The sequence below is a fragment of the Oncorhynchus mykiss genome, chromosome 32, assembly GCF_013265735.2.
Source record: "Oncorhynchus mykiss isolate Arlee chromosome 32, USDA_OmykA_1.1, whole genome shotgun sequence".
Classification (NCBI taxonomy): domain Eukaryota; kingdom Metazoa; phylum Chordata; class Actinopteri; order Salmoniformes; family Salmonidae; genus Oncorhynchus; species Oncorhynchus mykiss.
This window is the reverse complement of record NC_050572.1, coordinates 40,028,470-40,055,847: the sequence shown is the minus strand read 5'-3', so window position 1 is coordinate 40,055,847 and position 27,378 is coordinate 40,028,470. Positions and strand designations below refer to the sequence as shown.

General features: G+C 42.3%; 3 protein-coding genes across 3 annotated transcripts; all 3 read right to left on the bottom strand.

Annotated features, from left to right (window-relative positions):
- Positions 1-3,876: 3,876 nt before the first annotated feature.
- LOC110489454 (protein S100-A1-like) lies at positions 3,877-9,163 on the bottom strand. Its single transcript, XM_021562162.2, has 4 exons — positions 9,028-9,163; positions 5,769-5,817; positions 5,275-5,428; positions 3,877-5,103 (listed from the first exon to the last, which is right to left on the bottom strand). The coding sequence occupies exons 2-4, from the start codon at positions 5,780-5,782 to the stop codon at positions 4,897-4,899; spliced, it is 375 nt and encodes a 124-aa protein (XP_021417837.2). The 5' UTR covers positions 5,783-5,817; positions 9,028-9,163; the 3' UTR covers positions 3,877-4,896.
- Positions 9,164-13,870: 4,707 nt separating this feature from the next.
- On the bottom strand, positions 13,871-23,864 carry LOC110513545 (eukaryotic peptide chain release factor GTP-binding subunit). The gene is made up of 3 exons (XM_036971237.1): positions 23,701-23,864; positions 18,668-18,802; positions 13,871-15,840 (listed from the first exon to the last, which is right to left on the bottom strand). Exons 1-3 carry the CDS (start codon positions 23,701-23,703, stop codon positions 15,445-15,447), a joined length of 534 nt encoding a protein of 177 aa, XP_036827132.1. The 5' UTR covers positions 23,704-23,864; the 3' UTR covers positions 13,871-15,444.
- Positions 23,865-25,086: 1,222 nt separating this feature from the next.
- Positions 25,087-26,437, bottom strand: LOC110488503 (protein S100-A11). The gene is made up of 3 exons (XM_021560735.2): positions 26,318-26,437; positions 25,956-26,111; positions 25,087-25,399 (listed from the first exon to the last, which is right to left on the bottom strand). The coding sequence occupies exons 2-3, from the start codon at positions 26,082-26,084 to the stop codon at positions 25,271-25,273; spliced, it is 258 nt and encodes an 85-aa protein (XP_021416410.1). The 5' UTR covers positions 26,085-26,111; positions 26,318-26,437; the 3' UTR covers positions 25,087-25,270.
- Positions 26,438-27,378: the final 941 nt, after the last annotated feature.

Below are 27,378 nucleotides of genomic sequence, written 5' to 3'. Positions count from 1 at the left end.
GTCCGCTGTCCCCCCAAAAATGTCTCCACCCAAGTGCATGCACGCACATAGATCAACGGAGTGGAGTTTGTAACCGCCTTAAGCCAACCTGGCTCAGATCGTGCATGATCAACACGATAGTATTCAGAAGGTGTAGTAAGCAGCGCAGAAACAGCTAATGAAGAGGGGACCTCACCTGAGGATGAGCCAGGAGCAGCACAACTGCTATTTGCAGGTAGAAGTGTGACAACCAATCTCACTTACTGTGTATATACTGCAGTGCTGACCCACTCTCTGTAATGGTTTTCTTCGTGAGAAGGAGAGTCGGACCAAAATGCAGCGTGTAGATTGTGATCCATGTTTTAATGAACAAACGTAAAACACGAATCAATGCAAACACTACAAAATAAAGAACGTGATGAACGTAACGAAAACCTAAAACAGCCTATCTGGTGAAAAACACATAGACAGGAACAATCACCCACAACCACACAGTGAAACCCAGGCTACCTAAATATGGTTCCCAATCAGAGACAATGACGAACACCTGCCTCTGACTGAGAACCATATCAGGCTGAACATAGAAATAGACAAACAAGACATGAAACATAGAATGCCCACTCAGATCACACCCTGACCAATCAAAACATAGAAAATACAAAGTAAACTATGGTCAGGGCGTGACAGTACCCCCCCCCCAAGGTGCGGACTCCGGCCGCAAAACCTGAACCTATAGGGGAGGGTCTGGGTGGGCATCTGTCCGCGGTGGCGGCTCTGGCGCTGGACGTGGACCCCACTCCATGACAGTTTTAATCCCCCTCCTAAACGTCCCTAAATAGGTTACCCACCACAATGATAACATGGGACAGAGGGACAGCTCGGGACAGAGGTAACTCGGGACAGATGGGTAGCTCAGCACTGAGAGGAAGCTCAGCACTGAGAAGAAGCTCAGCACTGAGAAGAAGCCCAGGCAGGTAGTAGAAACTACCAGAACCTGGCTGGCTGGCGGTTTCAGCAGATCCTGGTCGACTAGCAGATCTGGAAGAATCTGGTCGACTGGCGGATCTGGGAGAATCTGGTCGACTGGCGGATCTGGAAGAATCTGGTCGACTGGCGGATCTGGGAGAATCTGGTCGACTGGCGGATCTGGAAGAGTCTGGTCGACTGGCAGATCTGGAAGAGTCTGGTCGACTGGCAGATCTGGAAGAGTCTGGTCGACTGGCAGATTTGGAAGAGTCTGGTCGACTGGCAGATCTGGAAGAGTCTGGTCGACTGGCAGATCTAGAAGAGTCTGGTCGACTGGCAGATCTCGAAGAGTCTGGTCGACTGGCAGATCTAGAAGAGTCTGGTCGACTGGCAGATCTAGAAGAGTCTGGTCGACTGGCAGATCTAGAAGAGTCTGGTCGACTGGCAGATCTAGAAGAGTCTGGTCGACTGGCAGATCTGGAAGAGTCTGGTCGACTGGCAGATCTGGAAGAGTCTGGTCGACTGGCAGATCTGGAAGAGTCTGGTCGACTGGCAGATCTGGAAGAGTCTGGTCGACTGGCAGCTCTGGCTGCTCCATGCTGACTGGCTGCTCCATGATGACTGACAGCTCTGGCTGCTCCATGCTGACTGGCTGCTCCATGCTGACTGGCAGCTCTGGCTGCTCCATGCTGACTGGCTGCTCCATGCTGACTGGCAGCTCTGGCTGCTCCATGCTGACTGGCTGCTCTGGCTGCTCCATGCTGACTGGCTGCTCTGGCTGCTCCATGCTGACTGGCTGCTCCATGCTGACTGGCGGCCCTGGCTGCTCCATGCTGACTGGCGGCCCTGGCTGCTCCAAGCTGACTGGCGGCCCTGGCTGCTCCAAGCTGACTGGCGGCCCTGGCTGCTCCATGCTGACTGGCGGCCCTGGCTGCTCCATGCTGACTGGCGGCCCTGGCTGCTCCATGCTAACTGGCAGCTCTGGCGGCTCCATGCTAACTGGCAGCTCTGGCGGCTCCTTGCAGACTGGCAGCTCTGGCGGCTCCTTGCAGACTGGCAGCTCTGGCGGCTCCTTGCAGACTGGCAGCTTTGGCGGCATCCTGCAGACAGGCAGCTCTGGCGGCTCCTTGCAGACTGGCAGCTCCTTGCAGACTGGCAGCTCTATGCAGACTGGCAGCTCCTTGCAGACTGGCAGCTCCTTGCAGACTGGCAGCTCCTTGCAGACTGGCAGCTCTATGCTAACTGGCAGCTCTATGCTAACTGGCAGCTCTATGCTAACTGGCAGCTCTGAACAGGCGGGAGACTCCGGCAGCGCTGTAGAGAAGGAAGGCTCTACCAGCGCTAAACAGGCGGGAGACTCCGACAGCGCTGAAGAGGAGGAAGGCTCTGCCAGCGCTGGACAGGCGAGGCGCACTGTAGGCCTGATGCGTGGTGCTGGCAATGGTGGTACTGGGCCGAGGACACGCACAGGAAGCCTGGTGCGGGGAGCTGCTACCGGAGGGCTGGGGTGTGGAGGTGGTACTGGAAAAACCGGACCGTGCAGGCGCACTGGAGCTCTTGAGCACCGAGCCTGCCCAACCTTACCTGGTTGAATACTCACGGTCGCCCTGCCAGTGCGGCGAGGTGGAATAGCCCGCACTGGACTATGCAGGCGAACCGGAGACACCGAGCGCAAGGCTGGTGCCATGTAAACCGGCCCAAGGAGACGCACTGGGGACCAGCTGCGTAGAGCCGGCTTCATGGCATTAGGCTCGAGGAGCTGGAATATACCGCACCGGGCTATGCACCCGCACTGGAGACACCGTGCGCACCACTGCATAACACGGTGCCTGTCCGGTCTCTCTAGCCCCCCGGTAAGCACAGGGAGTCTGCCCAGGTCTCCTACCTGGCATAGCCATACTCCCTGTTAGCCCCCCCCCCAAGACATTTTTGGGGCTGCCTCTCAGGCTTCCATCCGCGTCGCCGTGCTGCCTTCTCATACCAGCGCCTCTCTGCTTTCACCGCCTCCATTCTACGGTAACCTTCCTCGCACTGCTCCAGCGAATCCCAGGCGGGCTCCGGCACTCTCCCTGGGTCGGCCGCCCACCTGTCGATCTCCTCCCAAGTAGTATACTCCATACTGTACTCCTCCTTGGGCTGTTCCTGTTGTTTCTTCTCCCGCTGCACCTTAGTGCGGCTACACTCCCCTGGTTTAGCCCAGGGTCCTCTCCCGTCGAGGATTTCCTCCCATGTCCAGAAATCCTTATTGCGCTTCTCCTCGCGCTGCTCCTGCCTGTTGACACGCTGCTTGGTCCGTTGGTGGTGGGTGATTCTGTAATGGTTTTCTTCGTGAGAAGGAGAGTCGGACCAAAATGCAGCGTGTAGATTGTGATCCATGTTTTAATGAACAAACGTAAAACACGAATCAATGCAAACACTACAAAATAAAGAACGTGATGAACGTAACGAAAACCTAAAACAGCCTATCTGGTGAAAAACACATAGACAGGAACAATCACCCACAACCACACAGTGAAACCCAGGCTACCTAAATATGGTTCCCAATCAGAGACAATGACGAACACCTGCCTCTGACTGAGAACCATATCAGGCTGAACATAGAAATAGACAAACAAGACATGAAACATAGAATGCCCACTCAGATCACACCCTGACCAATCAAAACATAGAAAATACAAAGTAAACTATGGTCAGGGCGTGACACTCTCTCCATTCTGTGGATCATCTTACACACTTAACTTCTTGCTTTCTTGTATTCTATGATGTCTATTTACACTCTACAGCCCTGGTTTATTGAAGGCTTACATCTAATTTGTAGTTAACCCAAATCCATCAACCATTTCACACTTAGTTGGTGTGTATCACTATCGGGCTAGGAAGGTTCACAGTTTTGACACAGAAAAGACCAAGCAATGTTGATTGATAGCTGGTTAAATGTTATGTTTAATATTTAGAATAACACATGGGTAATTACAAAATATGTGCAAAGAAAAAGGTTCATGATATTAAAATGTTTAACACTGAATACATAATAAGTATCAGAAATATTGATTGAATAGGTTATATCTATACATATAATATCTACATCTATGGTATGTAATCTTCATGTTCATGAGACTCAGAGTATCACCCTGTTGTGCTTCAGGCCCGATCTCACTCCATTGGTGGTAGTGTGTTACAATGACATCCACTGAAAATATGAACATTTTCAATGAAATCTATCCTGAATATATAACCAAAGCACAGTTGAATTGGAATTTGAGGCTGTATAGGGAACACAACTGAACACACACATGCTACTGTGTATACCAGGGAAAGGCAATCAGATTCAGCCGCTGCTGATTTTTGTCTGAGAGGGTGATCCGTAACATAATTAGGATAATTTGTACACTGCAAATTGACCACAACTGGGCCCCCAAAAAATAATAATTTGAAAATAACAGTCACTGATTACATTGATCACATATCACATGTTTTAATTTGTGGGAACAGATTTCCTAAGTTAAACACATTTTTTTCCTAAATTCCTGGTGATTTTACAGTCTTCTTTTATTACCAAAAAATAAATAAAATAAAAATCCACTAAAAACTTTCCCCGCCGGGGAGCCTGTTGCTGACCCCTGCGGTATACAGTGCATTTCATGGATTTGAGGACACAGAGTAACTGGCTCCGTACCTGTGACCTAACTGTGGTATGAAAAGTATTTGGACAGTTGCAGAGGGAAAACACTGCTTTTCCTGTCTAAGTGTCCATCAGCAAAACTTTACCTACTTTAACACAGTGACGTTCCCTCAGCCTCTTTTCACACATTGCAGTTGCACTGCTTAGAAATTGCATAAGAGGATCATACAACCATAAATTATACCCTTTCACTATTGCTCTACAGTTCATTGCACCCTTCACCTCCACCTCCCCCTTCCCTCCTCCCAGTCCCTCCTCCCATCTTTCCTTCACTCTTTAATCTCCTCTATCGTTGCCTCCTTTGTTTTGAAGGGCGTGTGGACGAGTTTCTCGGGCTTATATTCCATGAAGAAGTCGTTGCAGGCCACCGTCAGGGCTCCCATGAGGATGATGAACTCTGTGAAGTCCACCTCACCGTCACTGTTGGCGTCCAGGTCATTCATCACCTTCTCAACCCCTTCTCCATCCCGGGCATTCTGGATGAGAAGAGGGAGAGGAAGAGGGACAGGGGGAGAGGGAGGGAGAGGGGTTGAAGAATTGTGTGTATCCTTGTCAGTACATGTATTTTCTTTGCCTGTGAGTGAGTGTTTGTGTATGTTTGCGTGTCTGTGTGTGTCTTTCTCTCTCGGCTTGTACACTCCTCTTACCCCTAGGTAACTCCCCAGCTCCTCTGTTAACAGCTCTCTCAGCTCTCCACGGCTCAGAGTGTACTTGTCCCCCTCCTTCCCCGAGTACTTGTGGAAGGTTTTGATCAGCATCTGCATTGCGTTCTCCAGGTTGGAAGACGGTTCTTTGGACATACTGGAGGGAAGGGCAGAGGTCAGAAACTATGACAGGATGCACGCTCCATCCAAACCGCATGTGCGGTCACATGACGGACATGGGTGTGAAGCCTCCACCAAGACAGAGTGAAATATACACGCTGGATGGAAGAAGGTCAGCAAACTAGAGAAAGAGGTGACCTAATTCTAAGCCTAGGCTACTATATTGGGAGGTTAAATTGCAGGCTACAAATGAGCTATTCCTTCTCGACATACTGTGGCCACTGGACAGTGTTTTGTAACCTTACTTGGTTTGACGTGAAAGATGTAATGGATGAAAGATGAAGAGACAGCTTTTTAAAAGCAACAGTCTTACACACATTGTGTCCGGCATCTTGGAATCTTCTTGAGTTGGTTTCGTTGGAGAGACTGTGCACACACAGACACAGATAGGTAATTTAATCTCTCTCAGTTGACAGACTTGTAAGCAGCTTGTTAAGTAAAGATAATGTCACTGAGGTAACTTCAGATGGAGGTTTCAGGGTTTCACAATCATATCAATCATGTGGCAGAAGGAAACCACAAGTGAAACACAAAACTGTCCAAATGCAGATAAACCACCTGGCAATCAGGAACTCAGGCCAGGTGATCTGGTAACCCGAGGCACACACACACACACAACAATCTGTCTCTAGTCATTCCAAACTCTGAAAAATATTCCTTTGCAGATGTTGACTGTGTGATCAATAATACAGAACTGCTAAATATAATTTTAATGTGAGATGGACTAAATAATCTACTAAGGAATTAAATTTAATCAAATAACTGCAGAATAGATTTTTAAAAGTCTGGTTATAAAATGTTTCTGTCAAAGGGCTCATCTGTCTCATTGACAGACGTTACACAATGGGTGGGTCTAATCCCGAATGCTGATTGGTTTAAAGGGCATTCCAGCGGGTGTCTATTCTACAAGTTACCACCGGCTAAATCTATGATGTTAAAATGTCTATATGTTCCATCTGACTGTGCAATCCACTGTCTCATCAGCCCAGCCAGGCAATTTATAACCTTGATCTCCACAATAAAAAGTTTCTAGACATCATCTCACATTTCTTTTAGAATAACATCTAGTTTATTGTAAAAGCGTAGATTTGCATAAACCTTGCCTTCTGTCTCTCCGACATTTGCAACATTGTTGCAATATTCAAATTCGATCTCCAGCTGTCCCCTAGTAATGAACGTGTGGGGGTCGGGGGTTGGGTTGAGACAGACAGACAGACAGGCAGGCAGCTTTTCTCAGCCAGTCTAAATCATGAATCAGCTGGTATCATTTTTATGGATATATATACAAAGAAATGTCAATTGAAAAAAGGTCAAATGAAATGAAGTGCAGCTAGTTTGCAGTCTTTCCAGAATCAGTTTGTGTTGGCTGTGTTGTTGGTTAGCTCCTCTGAACAACAGTGTCACTTCTGACGAGTGAGCACATTTTCTATGCCAGGCGAAATCGCTCAAATTAGCTCATTGTGTACGGATGCATCCAAATAAAAATCACTGGAAAACAGCTTAAACAAATGCAAATGCAACTACTGTTATTCTTTTTGACGTTTGACGTGACTGACTGTAAGTTAGCCGTAGTTGGCTAGCTAGCAAGCAAGGGATAAGAAAGTTGCCAGCCAGTATAGCAATGGAACATTTTAGAACGAACGACTGGGTCACGTCTCTGCCAACAGAACCAATAGAACAAACGACCAGCCGGCTTGGGTAGCAACCCCAGATTTGGGTCGGGACTATATCTTGTGGAAGGATGACATAGTATGAAAAAATTCATCCAAATAACGTTTTTAATGAAAATATGTCAATCATTATTTGAATATGTTGGTAACTCATTGTATAAAAGTGATAATGCCCTTGAAGCTGGTGTTTGGACAACATATTGGCATGGCATTATCACTTAAGATGATCACTCTTAAAATTACAATTGTTCATAAATTAAACAATGAAATTGAGTCCATGTCAATGTTTAAATCACATCAGAAGTCCATTTTTTGTTCTGATCTCGAGAGAAAAAAAAACGATCTGGCCCTTTAATTGAGTGTCAAGCAAGTGATTGAGTGTCTAGCAAGTGAGGAATGTGCCATCTAATGTGCCAGTCTAGTGATGGTTCTGTACTGCTGCTGCTCATTTCATGGCAAAGTTTGCAAATAATAGATACAAATGATATACTTCCTCCTGATATACTTCTGTAAGGTAAGCCTACTTTGCAGTTAACATTTAATTGAGAAGGTTTTGGGGAAAGTATTTACGTCAACCCACAAGATGGTTATCACATCAACTGGCTACACACTGAGTAATAGACAAACGTGCGAACCACACAGACAGACAGGGGCAATATTGCTTGAAATTAATTGCCAGATATTGTGTTTGGTGTAGCTTTTTAAGCCAATAGTGGCTAACCAGGGGTGGGATAATGTCAATGTTGCTTTGATTAGATAGTAGCCTGGAGCTTGCGGTGTCTGATACTTGTGTGAGTTGTTATGAAGGTTTGGGTGGAACGTGAAAATTGCATGTACTTTCAGAATTGTTTGGCGAGCAACTCATAGGTGGCCTGCGAGATACTGGTAGCTTGCGATCGACCTGTTGGAGACCTCTGTCCTAAGATAACATATGGAATTGTTTCAAGATGGTTACACCATGGATCATTTAGCTATTTGATTTTGAATTCTGGGTGGTATAAAAACCTTTTTTACAAATGATTTGAAAAATATAGAAAATATTGTCCTTTAGTAATATAGTAGTATAGCCCATAGAAACACATTGAATAACACGTTCATAAATGGCAAAACAGTCAAACAAATATCATAAGGAATAAGGTTTTGAGGTGTCTGTCCTATTAACTAGGAGATGGAGGTAAGCTTTTGTTTTTTGGAAACATATTTAACTTCTTTTTGTTGTTGGCACAAAACTACCTCCATACTGCCATCCATTTTTTAAACCAGTATGGAGTTCCTTTTAGACCAGTCCTATGACACTCGTAGAGCAAAACAGAGAACACCATCGTGTTTGTGAGAGTCTTAACTTTCCATAGAGTGGTATTAGTTTGTAGGCCAAACCGTTTCGGACTCTACAGACGTTTTCGTGAGAAGACCGATTTTCGGGAAGTCTGATGGTCTAAACACCACAGGTGAAGAAGGCTGACAAAGACGGATATGATAGATTGAGACGCAGCCCATGCAAAAAAACTGACTGATTTCGATGGGGATTTTTGTATTTATTACATAGATTGCCTTAAAATTAAGATATTTCATATATTAGCATTGATGGAACAAGTTAACTGACTTGCTGAGCATTATATAGAAAAAAACATTTTCTTCACAGGTTTTGGTCTGTCCAACTTAAACGTTTTAAACCTCCTTTACAACAGGCAAACTAATTGTAGTTTGAGGTAATGGGCTCAAATTATCGGCCCATAAGTTTTATTGCTCTGGATACCTGGGTATCTCACTGTGAAAAAGTGTTTCACTATTCGCAATAAGGCACATATATAAAAACATGGGTAAAGCTGATCCCAGAAAACAGTTATCAGTTACAGAGAAGAAATAAGGAGAAGGGCACAACTTTCCTCTAAACTGTCAATCTTACCTTAGTGCTGATGGAGGGCCTCCTTTCTATTTGGTGAAGAGGGAGGGAGAGAGAGAGATGAGAGAGAGAGCCAAGGAAAGATGGATGAGAAAGATGAGGAGAGAGTGGACAGCGGCTTAAATATCACCTGTCCCCTCGTCCTTCTTCTTCCCTTCTCCCACCTACCCACCTACGCACCACCATAGCTGCTTCTATTTCTCTCTCACTCTTTCCTCTCCCCCCTCCCTTCCCTCCCTTTCTTCTCAGGTGCTCACACATACAGACAGAGTGCTTGACCTCAGCACGCAACAGTAGCATCAGGACAGATCAGACAGCAGGCTTGCGTCAAAGTATTTAATTTTATTATGGGCCGTTACACAGTGGTTAACATACTGTAAATACTATTAGCGTAGTTTAGCGAAAATGACACAGCATTGGTTGTGAAAGTGTAAGATTGGCATAGTGGTTAATTTATTATGGCTTTTGGTGAGCATGGCAGTGGCTCTGTGATAGAGCTTGTGTGCAACAGCATGTCATGTGGTGGGTGGTCTACCTGTAAACACTACGTATGTCTATTTAGTACAGTATACCTGTCACACCCTGACCATAGTTTACTTTGTATATTTCTATGTTTTGGTTGGTCAGGGTGTGATCTGAGTGGGCATTCTATGTTACATGTCTAGTTTGTCCAGTTCTATGTTCGGCCTGATATGGTTCTCAATCAGAGGCAGGTGTTCGTCATTGTCTCTGATTGGGAACCACATTTAGGTAGCCTGGGTTTCACTGTGTGTTTGTGGGTGATTGTTCCTGTCTATGTGTTTTCACCAGATAGGCTGTTTAGGTTTTCGGTCCGTTCATTATGTACGTCCTTTATTTTGTAGTGTTTGTATTGATTCGTGTTTTACATTTGTTTATTAAAACATGGATCGAAATCTACACGCTGCATTTTGGTCCGATCCTTGTTCTACCTCTTCATCAGTGGAGGAGATAGAAGTAAACCGTTACAATACCACTGGAAAAGAGACCTGGAAACGGAAAAGAAAATGTGTATCCTGTACAAATCAGATTTGGGGTCAATTTGATGTTAATAAGCCAATTCACAAAATTGCTGTTTATTTTTGGTGAGGATTTTTCAATTAATCTACTGAATTGGCTGAGTTGGAATGGAACCCAACCCTGGTACATAGCAGAGTTCTTAAAATACACTGGGGTAGGGCACAGTGTGATAGGTCACATTGTCTATCAAGCTATAGTGTCAGCCTACCTGCATTTAGGTACAGAGTGTCATAGTTTCATAATCCTTGAGTGGACACAATTCTAACACAGGTGTACATAGTGTCGATGTTTAGACTGTGGGGAACTGCAGGAGGGTACACAGCTAGCTCATGCATACAGTACACTGCTAGTGGATGAGGCCTATATACATTCTGTAGCATTAGCAGGAGATGGTAGCATGTTGCTAACTGCTAGTGAGTGGCATGTTTTTTTTTCCCCACATAGTCGAGATAGGAAAGTAATGTCGTTGTGCATTACTGTTGTGCATTACTGTAAAATACACTGGTTTCCTCAGAAAATAATATTACACTACAAAATATGCTCTTTAACTAGATTAAGTTGAAGAAAAAAAGCATGCTCGGATGTGTAAAGAATGCCAGATGAGCATTTGCTTTCCTTAGTTTAAATGAATCATGCAAGCAATGCAGCATAGCAAGAGAAGAGCAAGAGTGTAGTAAAATGCTTGGATAAGTAAAGGGAATACTTTTTACAAGTGTCAAGGTGCGACATTTTGATTTACATGTCATTCTTATTAGTAGATTGGACATCCTCTGTATTTCACTGAAGGGTTTGAAGCTCAACCTGTCATAATTAAAAAGCATTTATACTGTATATCTCCATGTCTCGGTCGTTGGTGCAATGTGGTTTCATGCGTGATGCAACATGAGATTTTTCCCATGATTGCATTATTAATGAAGGAACCATTTAAAAAAACATTAAACTACAATTAACAAATTGTCTGTATCTATCCGACAAATATTTACTAGGGTGTAAATAACCTGAGTACTGGGCTGTACAGTACAACCCCTGCATTCCATTAAAGTAACTGTACAGGGTTTCCAGATTTCTGTTAAATATGACCTATAATTAATTACAATATATACAGTTTTCCTTCCAAGAAATTTAGTCAGGCAGATGAAGCTGATTGGCCAGCTCAGCAATTAAGCCAACTTGACATCACATTAAATTAGGAAATGTATGGCCTCTAATACTTTGGACTCTAATACTAATTTATGCTTTGGCCACAAAACAAATATAGGACGAGTCAACAACATTATTTGGGTACGAGTTAACAGAATATGAGCTTTTAAAAGGGAGATTTCACTGGAGAGTCATTTTAAGGCTTCCAAAACGTGTTAGTGGTCCAATTCAGGACATACTGTACCTACTCATTCAATGGTTTTCTTTATTTTGACAATTTTCTACATTGTAGAATAATAGTGAAGACAACAAAAATATGAAATAGCACCAAAAAAGTGTTAAACAAATCTAAATATATTTGATTTTAGATTCTTCAAAGTACCTGGAATGCTTTTCCAACAGTCTTTACCTGGAATGCTTTTCCAACAGTCTTGAAAGAGTTCGCTTGAAAGAGTTCCCACATATGCTCATATACTCTCTCCAACTCATCCCAAACGGTCTCAATTGGGTTGAGGTCAGATGATTTGTGGAGGCCAGGTCATCTGATGCAGTACTCCATCACTCTCCCTCCTGGTCAAATAGCCCTTACACAGTCTGGAGGTGTGTTCGGTCATTATCCTGTTAAAAAACAAATGATAGTCCCACTAAGCGCAAACCAGATGGGATAGCGTATCGCTGCAGAATGCTGTGGTAGCCATGCTGGTTAAGTGTGACTTGAATTCTAAATAAATCACTGACAGTGTCACCAACAAAGCACCATCACACCTCCTCCTCCATGCATCATGGGGGGAACCACACATGTGGAAATAATCTGTTCACCTACTCTGCGTCTCACAAAGACACAGCGATTGAAACCAAAAATCTCAAATTTGGACTCATTAGACCAAAGGACAGATTTCCACTGGTCTATTGTCCATTGCTCAAGTTTCTTGGCCCAAGCAAGTCTCTTCTTATTATTGGTGTCCTTTAGTAGTGGTTTCTTTGCAGCAATTCGACATCTGAATAGTTGATGTTGAGATGTATCTGTTACTTGAACTCTGTGAAGCATTTATTTGGGATGCAAATTCTGAGGCTGGTAACTCTAATGAACTTATCCTCTGCAGCAGAGGTAACTCTGGGTCTTCCTTTCCTGTGGCAGTCCTCATGAGAGCCAGTTTCATCATAGCGCTTGATGGTTTTGCGACTGCACTTGAAGAAACTTGTCACAACAAAACTGATTGGCTCAAACGCATTAAGAAGGACATCAATTCCACAAATTAACTTTTAACAAGGCACACCTGTTAATTGAAATGCATTCCAGGTGACTACCTCATGAAGCTGGTTGAGAGAATGCCAAGAGTATGCAAAGCTGTCAAGGCAAAGGGTGGCTACTTTGAAGAATGTCAAATATGAAATATATTTTGATTTGTTTAACACTTTTTTGTTTACTACATGAATCCATATGTGTTATTTCATAGTTTTGATGTCTTCACCATTATTCTACAATGTAGAAAAACCCTTGAATGAGTAGGTGTGTCCAAACTTTTGACTGGTACTATACTTGCTAAAAAGAGTATAATATACTCTCTGTAACACTACTGGTTTAAGGATTAAATCAGTTTACAGACCTGGGTTAAAATACTATTTGTAATAAATTGCCAAGGTTGCCTGGTGTAATGGACCAATAGAATAGTCCAAAAACGTCAAACCCCGCCCACCTGGCACTCCAGGAGGGCTAAAGCAAACACTCCCAGCATTTAAAAGATTTAAAATAGTATTTGAAGTCTGGCAAATTCGTTGCAACTCAGGAAATGCAAATGAGTCACAGATAGCTATCAGTAATCAAGTAACTCTTGTGTTGGTTTTGTCCAAGGGTGTGCCCACTATGGTTAAGTCAATGGTTTTAAGCACTGGGATGTAATTTCAGGTCAAACAGGGTCTCTCAACACAGAGAACATGGGTGTGACCAGGTAACCCAGCAAACCTGATGGTAACGGAACTAGGAGGAAAACAACAAAAAATACACTTGAAAAAAGGGTTTCAAAAGGGTTCTTCAGCTGTCCCCATAGGATAATCCTTTTTGGTTCCAGATCAAAACCATTTTGGTTCTCTGTGGAAAGGGTTCTACATGTAACCAAAAAATAGTTCTTCAAAGGGTTCTCATGTGGGGACAGAGGAAGAACGCTTTTTGGTTCTAGATAGGAACTTTTTTTCTAAGAGTGTAGAAACAATACCAACACATTACCTATACTTGGGTCAAGTTTCTGTTGTGACTTTTCACATCAGGTGTAACGTTTCAGGCTATAAGAGCCACTTTTCTTCAAGTTTGGGTGTCTGTTTCGTTTTCCTTTCCTCTTGGTTCTGGTGGATTGGGTTGCATGGAGAAACGGCTCGCGACCCATATCAAGGGCCCCTAGTGGCCTCCCCGGGTCAGCGGCCTGCTGCTTAAGGGCTATTTTGGGCTCCCTTGGGGCTGCAAGGATCCTGGCAAGGGTTCTGGTGTTGATTCCATCCTGGGCCCTCAATTATTTACTAGAAGGCCAATATTAGGACACACCACACCTGATCTTCCATGGCGATTGGCTAGCTAGTAGTGGAGAGGAGTCCATAAACTCCAGATGCTGCCCTGCCTGGATTTTCCAGGAAATGAGATTGACGAAACAAAGACAGAGACAGAGAGAGACTAGTCTGAACTAAGAACCCTAGCAACACAATTTGTTTATTGTCATGTCATGCCATGTCAGAGCTTAATATCAATGACAGAGTTGCAAGGGAAGAAAAGAGAGAGAGAGCACTTAGACAATCTTGCAAAGCAAATTGGTCAATGTAACATCTCTAATGTTAAGTTGTGTTAAATTCTCTCTGTAATTGTTAAATTAACACTCATTGGTGTAAAAGAATCCCAGTGTTGGTGTTAATAACCAGTGTTAAACCAAAACCACGCCCATCATTATCATATTTCCCAGCATGCTCTACTGCAGGCATATTTTTTAGAATTGTTTCAATATCTATGTATTTGCATGTACATTCATTAATCTTATTCTTCTCAAATATAACTAACATACATTTTTCTAAACTAATCCAATCTGGTACTTGGACTTCCACACCATTACTGAAATGGTTGTTCCAGTTAAGATGCTTAAGGTGGCCTTATATGTTAATGTAGTTGTTCTGAATGCAGGATGAGTGTCATTAAAAATTCTAAATGTTTTATATCCACACTCTGGCTGGATTCCAATAGAAATTACACATCGCTTTGCAAGCCAGCCTAATGTGACTTGCAGGCCTGATGTGGCCTGTAAACAATGAGTTTCCCGTCACTGTTTAATGGTAAAAGGCCTTAAAAAATACATGATATATTGTGTTACATAAGAAAAACTGTATGATAATGTATTCACTTATGTATTCACTTGATGGAGGCCACAGGGCTGAAAATGGATGAATGCAACAACCATGTCTCTGTCACTAACAAATACAGTCATGGGTGGTAACTCTAAACTTCACTCGAAAGGCAAGGCCTTCTGGGAAATATGCAAATAAGGCTTTACACTGAGCAGTGTGTTAATTTAACACTGAAAAATGTGGATCTGTATAGACACTGGACCTGTGTTAAATTTAACGCTATCTGTGTTGATTTAACACTGTCAGTGTTAATCTAACACTGGAGAATTTGATGTGTAGCAAATGTCAAGCAACAGCTCAAGAACAACTTGAGATGGCCTGACTTGACTGTACATTGTGGAATGTACTGTAGTATAGTGTTGCATTGCGTGATTGTAGATGGGCAAAGGGAGAAAGAAGGAATGCAAATATAAAAACATTTAGTATTGCATGTGTGTCAGTGTATTTCAAGATTAATCAGCTCTACAGGTGTGTAAATGTGTCAAAATTTCAGAGGGTGTCAAAATTTCACATCAATGAATGGCAAAATGAATTATATATACATATAATAAAGTATAGTGTGCTATATAGAGGGAAGTATATCAACATAATGGCATGTACTGCTGCAATGCAAGTAATTGTAGTGTAGTTTATTTTAGTACCAAATACTGGGTTTATGTATGTGTGTATGAACATGTATGTGCTATTGTGGTGTTACAACATATACTGTACTGCATGGTATTATTATTATTATGGTATTAGCACTCCTGTTTGAAGGGGGGGGTTGTATAGTGTACTGTAGTTTGTATTAGGGTAGTGAGGTGTCTATCAGTTTGGTGTTGGTGTGTATTGTAATGTCCGGACTGGACCGGTGGTAAACTCCTATGAGGCCTCCTTTGTCTTCTCCTCCTCGGTTGCTGCTGGTGCTGGCTCCTCCACCTTTTTCGCCTCTTCCACCTTTTCTTCCTCTACGGCTGCCTCTGCTGGTGCCTCTACAGTTGTGGCTGTCTCTGGCTCAGCCTGTGCCTCCTCTGGCTGTGCCTCGGCTTCTGCCTTCTCTTCCTTTACCTCTGTTGCTGCTGGTGCTGGTGCATTCTTGGTCTCTGTTGTGGCGGCCGCACTCTCAGCTGGCGTGTCCACGGCAGCGGTGCATTGCACGCTCAGGGAGGTTGCTAGGTAGCCCACCAGCTTCATGTACTCCTCGAAGTTGACTTTACCGTCCTGGTTAGCGTCCAGGCCCTGTTGCATTTTCTTCACCGCCTCGGAGCTGTCAGTGTCCTGGGTACAGAGTAGATAGAGACGGGCAGATGTGACTCAAAGGTGACGCCAGCAGAGGTGACCTCTGTAGTAACTGACCCCTTACATCACAAAATGCAGTACTGTTTGTGCAGCCTGATTAATAGATAGACCTTGATTTAACCAGGTTTAAGAGTTAATCCATGTTGGTGCAACACACCCTATTTTATATGTTGGTCTGTAGTGTATCCTATTTCATACATACCATAGATATCTTACTAGGGCAGCAGGCAGCATAGCGGTTAGAGAAATAAGCCAGCAACCGGAGGGTTGCCAGATTGTATCCCAGGTCTGACGGGAAAAATCTGGTGGGAAGTGAGCTGGCAACCGAAGGGTTGCTGGCATTAAATCCTAGACACTGTTGCCTGCTGTTGTGCCCTTGAGCAGGGTACTTAACCTCCCACAACTGCTACAGGGCGCACAGTATGACAGCTCCCTGCTCCAACCTGTATATGTACAGTGGCGTGCAAATGTATTGACACCCTTGATAAATATGAGCAATAATATATAAAATAACAAATTCAAATACTGAGCTATATTGAACGCTTAAAAAAAATGTGAAATTATATTATTTTATACTAATTAAATTGCTCAGAGAAAGATTTTGTTAACAATTAATACTTTTTTCTCTCAAAAAAGGTCAAAATTGTCACCCCTAACCATGCTAACCTTTCCTCTTATTTATTAATGGTGAGAGGTTAGCATTTCTTTGGGGTATGATCTTTGACCCTCTGTAACTTTCTCACGTATCATTATCATTCATTCAAGATTATCCATAATCATGGTAGCATCCACATTAATGCAGAAGTGTTTAGAAAGGTATTCTGTTCTTATTTATAATAAACGTGACTCCAAAATGACACAATACATTACTTATAATAAATTTGGACACAAATAATCTGAAACACAACCAAAACTAACTGCAAATGCATCCAACAAGTCGCAAACTTGATGTAGTCATTGCATGCTAGGAATATGAGACCAAATACTCAACTTTTGACTGCTTCATTTTTATGAATCTTTAGGGGTGTCAATTATTTGGACCCCTACATTTTTTAGATTTGTTTGTATTACTTATACAACAATATGAAACAAACTATCTTTCTCTGAGTAATTGAATTAGTATAAAATAATATAATTCCCCCTTGACTTTTTCCACATTTTGTTACATTACAGCCTTATTCTAAAATTGATTAAATTGTTTTGTTTTTACTCATCAATCTACACACAATACCCCATAATGACAAAGCAAAAACAGGTTTTAGATTTATTTGTAAAATGTATCAAAAAAAGAAACTGAAATATAACATTTACATAAATATTCAATTCCTTTACTCAGTACTTTGTTGTAGCACCTTTGGCAGCGATTACAGCCTTGAACCTTCTTAGGTTTGACGGTACAAGCTTGGCACCCCTGTATTTGGGGAGTTTCTCCCATTCTTCTCTGCAGATCCTCTCAAGCTCTGTCAGGTTGGATGGGGAGCGTTGCTGCACAGCTATTTTAGGTCTTTCCAGAGATGTTCGATTGGGTTCAAGTCCGGGCCACTCAAGGATATTCAGAGACTTGTCCCGAAGCAACTCCTACGTTGTCTTGTCTGTGCGCTTAGGGTCGTTGTCCTGTTGGAAGGTGAACCTTCACCCCAGTCTGGGGTCCTAAGCACTCTGGAGCAGGTTTTCATCAAGGAGCTCTCTGTAGTTTGCTCCGTTCATCTTTCCCTCAATTCTGACTAGTCCTCCAGTCCCTGCCGCTGAAAAACATCCCTACAAAAACATCCCCACAGCATGATGCTGCCACCACCATGCTTCACCGTAGGAATGCTGCCAGGTTTCCTCCAGACGTGACGCTTGGCATTCAGGCTAAAGAGTTCAATCTTGGTGTCATCAGACCAGAGAATCTTGTTTCTCATGGTCTGAGAGTCCTTTAGGTGACTTTTGGCAAACTCCAAGCAGGCTGTCATGTGCCTTTTACTGAGGAGTGGCTTCTGTCTTGCCACTCTACCATGAAGTGCTGCAGAGAATGTTGTCCTTCTGGAAGGTTCTCCCATCTCCACAGAGGAACTCTGGAGCTCTATCAGAGTGACCATTAGGTTCTTGGTCACCTCCCTGACCAAGGCCCTTCTCCCCTGATTGCTCAGTCTGGCCATTTGGCCAGCTCTAGGTAGAGTCTTGGTGGTTCCAAACTTCTTCTATTTAAGAATAATGAAAGCTAACTGTGTTCTTGAGGACCTTCTATGCTGCAGACATGTTTGTGCACCCTTCCCCAGATCTGTGCCTCGACACAATCCTGTCTCAAGGTTCTACGGACAATTCCGTCGACCTCATGAGTTGGTTTTTGCTCTGACATACACCGTCAACTGTGGGACTTTATATAGACAGGTGTGTGCCTCTCTAAATCATGTCCAATCAATTGAATTTACAACAGGTGGACTCCAATCAAGTTGTAGAAACATCTCAAGGATGTTCAATGGAAACAGGATGCACCTGAGCTCAAATTCGAGTCTCATAGCAAAGGGTTGAATACGTATGTAAATAAGGTATTTCTGTTTTTTAATTTTAATACATTTGCAAAAAAAAACATTTTTTTTTTTCTTCAGTTTGTCATTATGGGGTATTGTGTATCGATTGATGAGGGGAAAAAAACGATTTAATACATTTTAGAATAATGCTGTAACGTAACAACATTTGGAAAAAGGGAAGGGGTCTGAACACTTTCCAAATGCCCTGTAGATCAATCAAAGAGTTCAAAAAGGTGTAGTGTTGATAGCTGGTTTATAACCATGGTGAGTGTGCAGGCTGTTGTCTAACTGACCATCATGATGTTGTGGAGCTGGCTCTTCACCAGCTTCTGGAAGTCATTCCCTCCCAAACTCTCCTTCCCTTTGGCTGATTTCAGGAAGACACCCACTACCGTCTGAATGGCTGACTCCATGACTGCTGTCTCTCTCTGCCCCGAGATAGAGGGGTATGGTTTTGTTGAGAGGGATGAACAGGGTGATTGGGGGAAAGGGGGGAGAGGAAGCAGGTAAGAAGGAATGAGAGAGAGAAAACAGAGATGGTACGAGATATTGAGTGACACAGGCAATACACATTTGACAAAATTATTTCCATAACAATCTATTTTAAGGAGATAAAGATAGGACACCACAGTGGGAAAAAGAAACGGTGGATGTCCTTGAGATACACAAAGGCTTGTCGTTTCAGGTGTTGAGTCTGGAACTCCTTGGTAGAATAGGGTAGGTACGCAATGGACAGGCGATGTGCGATAAACTAAGAGGGCAAGAGAGTCTGACTGAAAGTCAAGCGGCGATGCGCAATGGAAGTTCGGATCTTTGATTGGTCATCTGATCTACTGAAGCCACTATTGGTCCAAGGTTTCAGATTACCTCAGGGATTACCTGTCAATCTACCTTTCTATCTCTCTCTCTCATTCTTTATATGTCTCTCTCTCTTTCTTTATCTGTCTTGCTTTATCTCTGTTGCCTCCTCACACCCTTATGCACTCTTATGTGACAAAAAAAGTAAGATTTTTTTTGAGAGACAGACATTTTACATAGTGAATATGTTAGTATGTGTGCGTGCATGCGTGTTAGTGTGTGCTGTATGCGCCTTTATATGTGAGTAATCCGGTATGTATGTAATATAGCCCGTAAGCGTTGGACTGATTAAATGAGATATGCATGATGTGTCCTATTAATCACAATAGACAGCTGTATGTGTAAGATGGCCCTCACACGGAGCACAAAATACAATGCATGCCAGTGAGTGACACATCCATGCAGGAATTCCCATTCCTTTCTGTCAGAGATCACTTAAACAAGATAAGAATGTACAGGCCACACTAGTTTGCTCCAAAGCAGTGGAGAGAGATGTTTGCTCGTTTAATGAACCAACCTCACTCGATTGTCAACTTTAGTATTTAAATGTAGCACACAAACTACACACACACGTCCGCCAAGAAAAAGCATACACTGTAAAGGGATTACTGTGAATTTGACAGTAGTTTACAGGCAGCTCAGTGGCAAGTCAAATTCTGTATTTCATATTACAGTACACCTACTGAAATACAAATACAGTATCAGAGCAAGTCCAGTGTAATGCTACACAGTACAATATGTCAAATTCACTGCATTATAGTGTAAAGAAGTATATGCTACCATAATCGGAATCAATACAAATATGAATTCATTAATACAATTCATTGAGGGGTTTGTATTTCACAGTATTTTACTGTAAATACAAGGGATTAATGCAAGCAGGTTAGCTCCTGGGTAACTTGTTAACAAATACAGTATATTATTGTATATTTGGTGTTTTATAATACTTGCACTTCTAGAGGCTTTAACAAAGGCTTCCAAACTACAGCAACTACAGGGCAAAACAGACCAAAAGGACGTTGCAAAATGCTCAACCATTTTGTTGTGTTACTAACATGCTGACCACACATACACTACCGTTCAAAAGTTTGAGGTCACTTAGAAATGTCCGTGTTTTTGAAAGAAAAGCACATTTTTTTGTCCATTAAAATAACATCAAAGTGATCAGAAATACAGTGTAGACATTGTTAATGTTGTAAATGACTATTGTAGCTGGAAACGGCTGATTTTTAATGGAATATCTACATTGGCGTACAGAGGCCCATTATCAGCAACCATCACTCCTGTGTTCCAATGGCATGTTGTGTTAGCTAATCCAAATGTATCATTTTAAATGGGTAAATGATCATTAGAAAACCATTTTGCAATTATGTTAGCGCAGCTGAAAAATGTTGCGCTTATTAAAGAAGCAATAAAACTGTCCTTTTGGCTAGATGAGTATCTGGAGCATCAACATTTGTGGGTTCGATTACAGGCTCAAAATGGCCAGAAACAAAGAACTTTATTCTGAGAAATGTTCTTGTTCTGAGAAATGAAGGCTATTCCATGTGAGACATTGCCAAGAAACTGAAGATCTCGTACAACGCTGTGTACTACTCCCTTCACAGAACAGCACAAACTGGCTCTAGCCAGAATAGAAAGAGTGGGAGGTCCCGGGGCACAACTGAGCAAGAGGACAAGAACATTTGAGTGTCTAGTTTGAGAAACAGACGCCTCACAAGTCCTCAACTGGCAGCTTCATTAAATAGTACCCGCAAAACACCCGTCTCAATGTCAACAGTGAAGAGGCGAGTCCGGGATGCTGGCAGCAAGTCCTGCCACTCACATTTCCTCATTGGGGTTTAGGAGCATATACCCACGTCGGTGATTGAAAGATGAACTGAGCTGAATACGTGTTTAAAATTCACTGCTCGATTGAGGGACCTTACAGATAATTGTATGTGTGGGGTACAAAGATGAGGTAGTCATTCAAAAATCATGTTAAACACTATTATTGCACACAAGAGTGAGTCCTTGCAACTTCGGTGACTTGTTAATTAAACAAAACTTGATTAGGCTTGCCATAACAAAAGGGTTGAATACTTATTGAATCAAGACATTTCAGCTTTTAATTTGGAATGAATAAAAAAAAAGGTTATAAAATAATTCCACAATTTAATCCATTTTAAATCCAGGCTGGAACACAACAAAATGTGGAAAAATTCAAGGGGTGTGAATACTTTCTGAAGACACTGTATAAATTGATATATCCACGTATGAGTTAAATTGGTACAGCGTTGGTACAGTCACGATTCTTGCATTTCCATTTCTGTCCTATTCTTACATGTATTATTTACTTGGTGGCCTGGCTGCAACCTGGCTATGCCTTCTCACGGTCAGGGTCAGTGACAGTCGACCTCATCTTCAAACGGTCGCCAGACAGCATGTGTCGAGCCGCACCACTCCCTAAATCTGATTAATGAACACAGGGCTTCTATTATTTAGCCAACGTCACAAGGACAGCTCTGACCCCGCCTTAGTTCCGACACACACCAACTAATCCCCATTATTTGGAGCAAAAGGCAAACAAACTACTCAGCAAATAATTAAATATAGACAGAGGTTTCCCGTTTCACTCCAGAGCCCAAAGGAGATTGAGTGTTGTGTTTCCAAATGGGTGAATGTGATACAGTATGTGTTCTGAGTAATGGCAATACTACCGCTCGTGTGGCATGAAATATTAAGAGAGGAACAAGTTAGGTTATGGCTGAACAGGCTTGCAGTGCCTCTCTAACTTATCACATAGGTCTACTAAAATACTGCTGAACATCAATGGTGCACCAAGCTAAGAATGAGAATTATGAGCCAGTTGAAGAGTGCCTTGAGCTCTGGTTGTTTACACTGGTTTTTACTTTTGGACATTTATCATCATTGTAGATCTTTTAGGAAATAGTATGTAGTCTATGACAATAATTTATTTTATTTATTTAACCTATATTTAACTAGGCACGTCAGTTAAGAACAAATTGTTATTTACAATGACGGCCTACTCTGGACAAACCCTAACCCGTACGACGCTGGGCCAATTGTGCGCCGCCCTATGGGACTCTAGCACTGAGATGCAATGCCTTAGACCACTGCTCCACTCGGGAGCAAGGCACAATGCGAATTATCACCCTTACACATACAATGTAACAGATAACTGTAAATGATAGATTTATTTTGTATTATCAACAGTATAATACTCTGAAACATTTTAATGCAGCATACTGTAAATTATGGTGCATTGTGGGAAAATGTTCTGGGTGGGGAAATAATTGCTGTATTTCTTATGGTACTGCAATTCCGCCCCACAGAATACAGTACCGTACCATATTTTTGGAGTGCAAAAAAAACCTTTTGACCATTAGTGGGTGCATGGTATTGTTGTTTCTATCTCATTAACATATTTTGAGGCATGCCTTGTAAAACGCTATATTTGTTGCACCAGTGAGTGGGAATGCTGTACCAATTTAACTCATATGTGGTTATAATGCCCCATCAATTAAAAATGTATAGGGGACAGATTCAAGTGGCAGCAAGTCTTAAACCTTAAACGGTTAAGCATTTTGCCATGTCCATTTGATCTGTTTTGCCCTTTAGTCGCTGCCAGTTCGCAAGCCTAAACTAAGGCCTCTAGAAAGTGCAAGTGCTAAAAACACAAAATATTCATTAAAATGCTGTAATGTTTGTAAACACCTTACCTAGCAGCCAACCTGCTTGCGCCAATCTCTTGTAATTACAGTAAAATACTTTGAAATACAAACCCTTCCCCTCAATGAATTTCATTCATTCATCCATTAATTCATTTATTAGTTCATTCCGATTATGGGAGCGTTTACTCTTTTTTTTTTCTTAAACTTTGTGTCATTGCAGTGGTTTCTTTGATATTATATTTTCTTTAGTGGGTGTACTGTAATATGACAAACTTAATTGTACTTGCCACCGAGCTACCTGTATGCTACTGTCAAAATCACGGTAACCCCTTTACAGTGTAGGTTTACCCATAGGTTATATGTTCTTTCGGATAGTCCATACATTTTATGCCAGTTGTACAAACCAGACAGGCTCATATGGCCCACGATAGGCTAGATAACAGCTGATCGATCCGTTTACAAAAGAGACACACTTATCTCAGGTATGTTTTGTTTGAGTGTGCACACGCTATGACTGATCAAGAATAGCTATGCGTTTATGATAAATAATGCACTAACGTAGTTAAATCGTTTTCCCCCCTTTGAATTCAAACGTTATCCGCTACTTGCAACGTAAAAAATAACGAGTCTTTCTTGGAGTCTCCAAAAGCGTCGTCGTTGGCACTGTCCCTCGATGAGAGCGTGTAGAAAGTTCCTGCGAGGGTGAATCTAAAACGTGGCACACGCGTTATGATTTAAGCAAGTTTACAGTACAAAACCTTTTCAATAAAATATGGACAAAATGTATAACTCACCATATACTTCCTACAGGACAAGCGAACAGATCAAATGTGCCCAACTTTGGGTTTGTTTTCCTTCTTTTCCGTCTATCTCCGCTGCTTTGAGACCGCAAAAGAAACTTGCCAAACTAGCGCTGCATAATCTCTTCCGTGATTTAGTTTTTTCTTCAACTTTTTTTCCTGACAAGGCAAAGGGCGTGTACCTGGAAGAGTGCGACAAAATAAAGGGGGAATGTGGAAAAGATAAGACACTTTTTTTTATGAGGGGCAGAAATGTGTATCACAACCTTGGAACCTAATTCCTATTTATTCTATTATCTTTGGTATGTGGTGCTAGTTTAGATTATGTGTGATTTGTATTGTTCCACGCCAATAATTCGAATTCATAGAAGGCTGTGTTGAGGAGACATTGAGGTTTGAGTTGCTTTTAACCCTTTTGTATCCAACATTGACTTCCAGCTGCATTTTATTAAATGAACACAAGTCTAGCTGTTAGCCTACTGTATGTTTGGACAGTAGTGATCTTTACCCCCCTCATACACCCAGGCTCATGGGAGTGGCAACTGCCTCAGGAGCATATCCAGACCACTCCAGGACCACAACACTAAAATGCATGTAGACACACACGCCCTGAGGGAGTGTTTCATGCTGTATCAGTGTGTCATTGTTTGTCAGAGTAGACACAGTCATTTGTCATCAGTCACACCCACACTGGCACCTTGCTGTGTTTAATTAGGATACAAAGTCTAGTTGCCCCGTATCAAAATTGCAATGGAAATGCCTAACTTGTGAAGCATCGCTTAGCAGAATAAAATGGAGGGAAGTGTATGCTATAACACAGCGGGTGAGCATGCCAGAGAAAATAGCAGTGAATGTGTCCCAAATGGCACCCTATTCCCCATATAGTGCACTATTTTTGACCTTTCACTAAAACAACTTCATTAAACAATAGAGTACAGGGAGGGACAGGTAGTATTTGTACAGACACCAAGCAGCTCTCCTTTATCCAATGTATTGTTGTTGACCTAGGAAAAATGTATATTGGTAATGGAGACACAGAGATTGTAAATAGCAGCAGGGATGTAGACTGCATTTACATCACTGTGTAACACTTGGAAAGGCAGCGTTGTATAGGCATTTTAAACCTGTATGGAATAGTTTTGCTGTACCTGGTGTAGTTGTGGGAGCAGTGTAGGGTTATGATCCAATTATGCTATTAAATCAAGGTTGTAATACAGCCACACTAAATGAGAGAATGCACAAGAGGGGGGTAGACAGAGCCAGACTGGGACCAGAGATTGAGCCCGGCATTTCTAACACAGGCCCATTTTCCCCCCTCTAGGCTTCCACCTAAGTAATATATGTCATATACTGAGGCCAGTGAACCATAGGAGACAGAAGGCGAGTTAAGACAATGGATCCTTTTATTCAAAGTCACCTGCTTTAGAAAATGATCAACTAAAGAATTGTGCATGTCAATTCAGATCAAAAGTTTACCACACAGCTACATTCAGGATAATTTCATTGGACTGTAGCCTAATGCACAATGCTAGTCCAACAGATTCCCATGAAGTCTTTTTATTGGCTAAAAGCCCCCTTGCTTGTTGGCAAGTTTTCCAATCAGCTGCCAAAACTCCAAAAATGTCAGCTCCCCATCATTGTTTTCGTCCAACGAGCCCATGAGCTGCTCGATCACGGCTGGATCGCTGGCGTTCTGCAGGCAATCAGAGAGGAGAAAGGGGACAGTGATCCATTCAGGCCCAGACTGGGTTAACAATGAGCTGCATGGTTAAGGCTACTCTGCCATCTAATGGTAAATAATAGTACAGTACTATAGAACAAATGGCACGGAGTCTGAGTTCCACAAACTTTGGTTGCAAAGTGTTGTTTTGCAGAATAAAATGGAAGGAGGTTTATGCCATAACACCTGGTGAGCATGACAGAGCAAATACCAGTGACTTACGTCCCAAATTGCACCCTTTTTCCCGAGAGCAATAGAAGTGGTACAGAAAAGGATTTGGCCTGCTATCACTAACGTATATGATGCTTGAAATCACGTCATTCAGCCACTCACTCACGGCTCTAGATAATTTATTGCGAAATGGATGCCAAGTATGAAGTGGGTGCTGAAGAGGACTAAGGCTGTGTCCCAAATGGTACCCTATTCCCTGTGTAGTGCACTACTTTTGGCCAGGGCCCATAAGGTTCCGGTCTAAAGAAGTGCACTACATATAAAATAGGGTGCCATTTGGGACTCAAGACAGATTTACCTTGACAAAAGTAGGTAGTTGAAAGGCCACCAGGCTGCTGAACTCCCCTTTGCTCAAGGTGTTTGAGGATCCATCCTTTCCAGCAAAGGTCTTGAACTGGGAGACAAGTACATTGATGGCAGATTCCATTGTAGTGAGTCTGTATGAAGGAGTTGACTGCGAATACATGACAAGAGAAAGAAACCAGTCTGCTTATGAATTGTCAATAAATGTTATTACAAAGTTTTTATACATTGTTGAAGCAGACTTTAAAATAAAGCCAGCAACTAAATGATGAAAAACCAGAAAATCATGTGAAATCAGATTCAGAGAGAAGACAGACAGAACAGCATTAAAGGAAAACCAGTCATATGTTGTCTCACCTGATGAGGTATGGTCTGGTTGCAGCAGGTATGGAGAACCTTGTCTTGTCTTTCCAATCTTTCTTCCCCTCTTTTATTGTCTCCATCCCCCCTTGATGATGCAGACGTCAGCGGAAAACCAACAAGTTTCCATCAGGATATTCTTATCTAGCTTTCTAATTTTCCATCACAACTTCTGGAAGGCACACAATCACTCCCAGACCCAAATGCACATACAAATTTGACATACCGCTGGACGTAAACAAATATATTGATACGATGGGAGTTTACTACAGTCCAACTCAATACTATTCTGTAGTTTTGATGTTATAAACAATTGATCAAAAGTCAGCAAATAACTTCTGCAATATTGCTGACAGGACAATTTATTTCAGTTGGTTTCCTTGCAGTGTTGTGGACTTAGGATAACATCTCTGTCAGCTCATTTTAATCAGGAACCTGAATCAAAACTGAATCAGCATAGATGCATTCATACATAACATCTCTCAAACCCTACATTGATGACAAAATGGTTTGAAGAAAATGCTGAATCATCAAATGATAGTGATCCAGGAGTGTAAGTCTGCACACGAATGTATGCATATCGGAGAGAGAGAGCGAGAACACGAGAGAGAGAGAACGTGTGTGTGTGTGTATGCATCTCTGAGAAAAGGTGTGCGGTGGTGTTTCCTCAGGTTTTAAAATTGGAGGCCTGTTCACTATGTATCTAGGCCTAGTGGGGAGGCCCAGTAGTAAAAGCTTGGTTGTTTGGGAGATGTAGAATGTTAGTTATGACAGCTTCAAAGTGTTGGACAGGAACCATCCATCATTACTGACAGCTTTACTAATCAGTTCATCTAATCAGGACTGGTACAGACTCACTGCTTCAGTCACGCATAGGTTACCTCCCCAACGGCACCCTATTCCCTGTATAGGCCACTACTACCCACAATGGTGGAAAAAGTACCAAATTGTCATACCTGAGTAAAAGTAAAAGTATTTTGTTTTAAATATACTTAAATATCAAAAGTAAATGTAATTACTAAAATATACATAAGTATCAAAAGTAAAAGTCAAACCAG